The sequence below is a fragment of the Nestor notabilis genome, unplaced genomic scaffold (genome assembly GCF_000696875.1).
Source record: "Nestor notabilis isolate BGI_N333 unplaced genomic scaffold, ASM69687v1 scaffold18501, whole genome shotgun sequence".
NCBI classification, from domain to species: domain Eukaryota; kingdom Metazoa; phylum Chordata; class Aves; order Psittaciformes; family Psittacidae; genus Nestor; species Nestor notabilis.
The window spans coordinates 27,430-28,069 of NW_009916250.1; the positions used below are offsets into that span (position 1 = coordinate 27,430).

Sequence of the window (640 nt, forward strand, 5' to 3'; positions counted from 1 at the left end):
TGGTAGTGAAGGGCCTGCCTCTGCCACTGTTGAGGGTCACATCTGATGCTTGGGCGAATGAACTACTGGTGTCACCCTGAGCTAGGCATGGCATGGAGGGTGGGAAGGGGGAAGATGTGATGGAGACCTGGCAGATGAGGGGAGTGTCAGATAGTGTATTGGGGAGAAGGTTGAGAGCTTGTAACACCCAAAGCAGGTGCCAGCCTGGGGCTCAGCTGGATATGCAGCAGGTCCTTGGAGGCTCATGTGCTGCCCCAGTGTCTCTGTGCTCTAGGTCCCACCCGCCCTGTCACCCTCTTCACCTTTGTGGTCCTCCTCTCCTGCATTATCTTCTCCTTCTTTGGCCTCTGCCTGAAGAAGTTACAGCCACGGAAACCCTCCAGCTACCAGGTGAGCACAGGCAGCCACTCATCCTGTCCCTCACCCCACTGCATCCCCTCCCTGCCTCTCTGGGGTGCATGTGCCTTGGGGAGCCATGTTGCCATGACTTTGTCTGGGGATTCCCAAACCATCACTTATTTCCTCCCAACCTCCCTCTCCCCAGATGTCTGACCAGTCTGAGGGCGCCTTCAATGACGTGGAGCGGAGCAGCGTTTCCTCCACCCCCAACTCCAATGTAAGTATCCCTTCCCAGCCCCAC

At 57.3% G+C, this 640-nt stretch overlaps 1 protein-coding gene across 1 annotated transcript in view; it reads left to right on the plus strand.

The window, feature by feature from the left end:
* TMEM63C (transmembrane protein 63C) overlaps positions 1-640 on the plus strand; it is a 13,027-nt gene that overhangs the window by 9,997 nt on the left and 2,390 nt on the right. The window contains exons 20-21 of the mRNA XM_010024497.1: positions 259-390; positions 545-616. Of these exons, the coding sequence (XP_010022799.1) occupies positions 259-390; positions 545-616 (204 nt within the window). The remainder of the gene's footprint in view (positions 1-258; positions 391-544; positions 617-640) is intronic.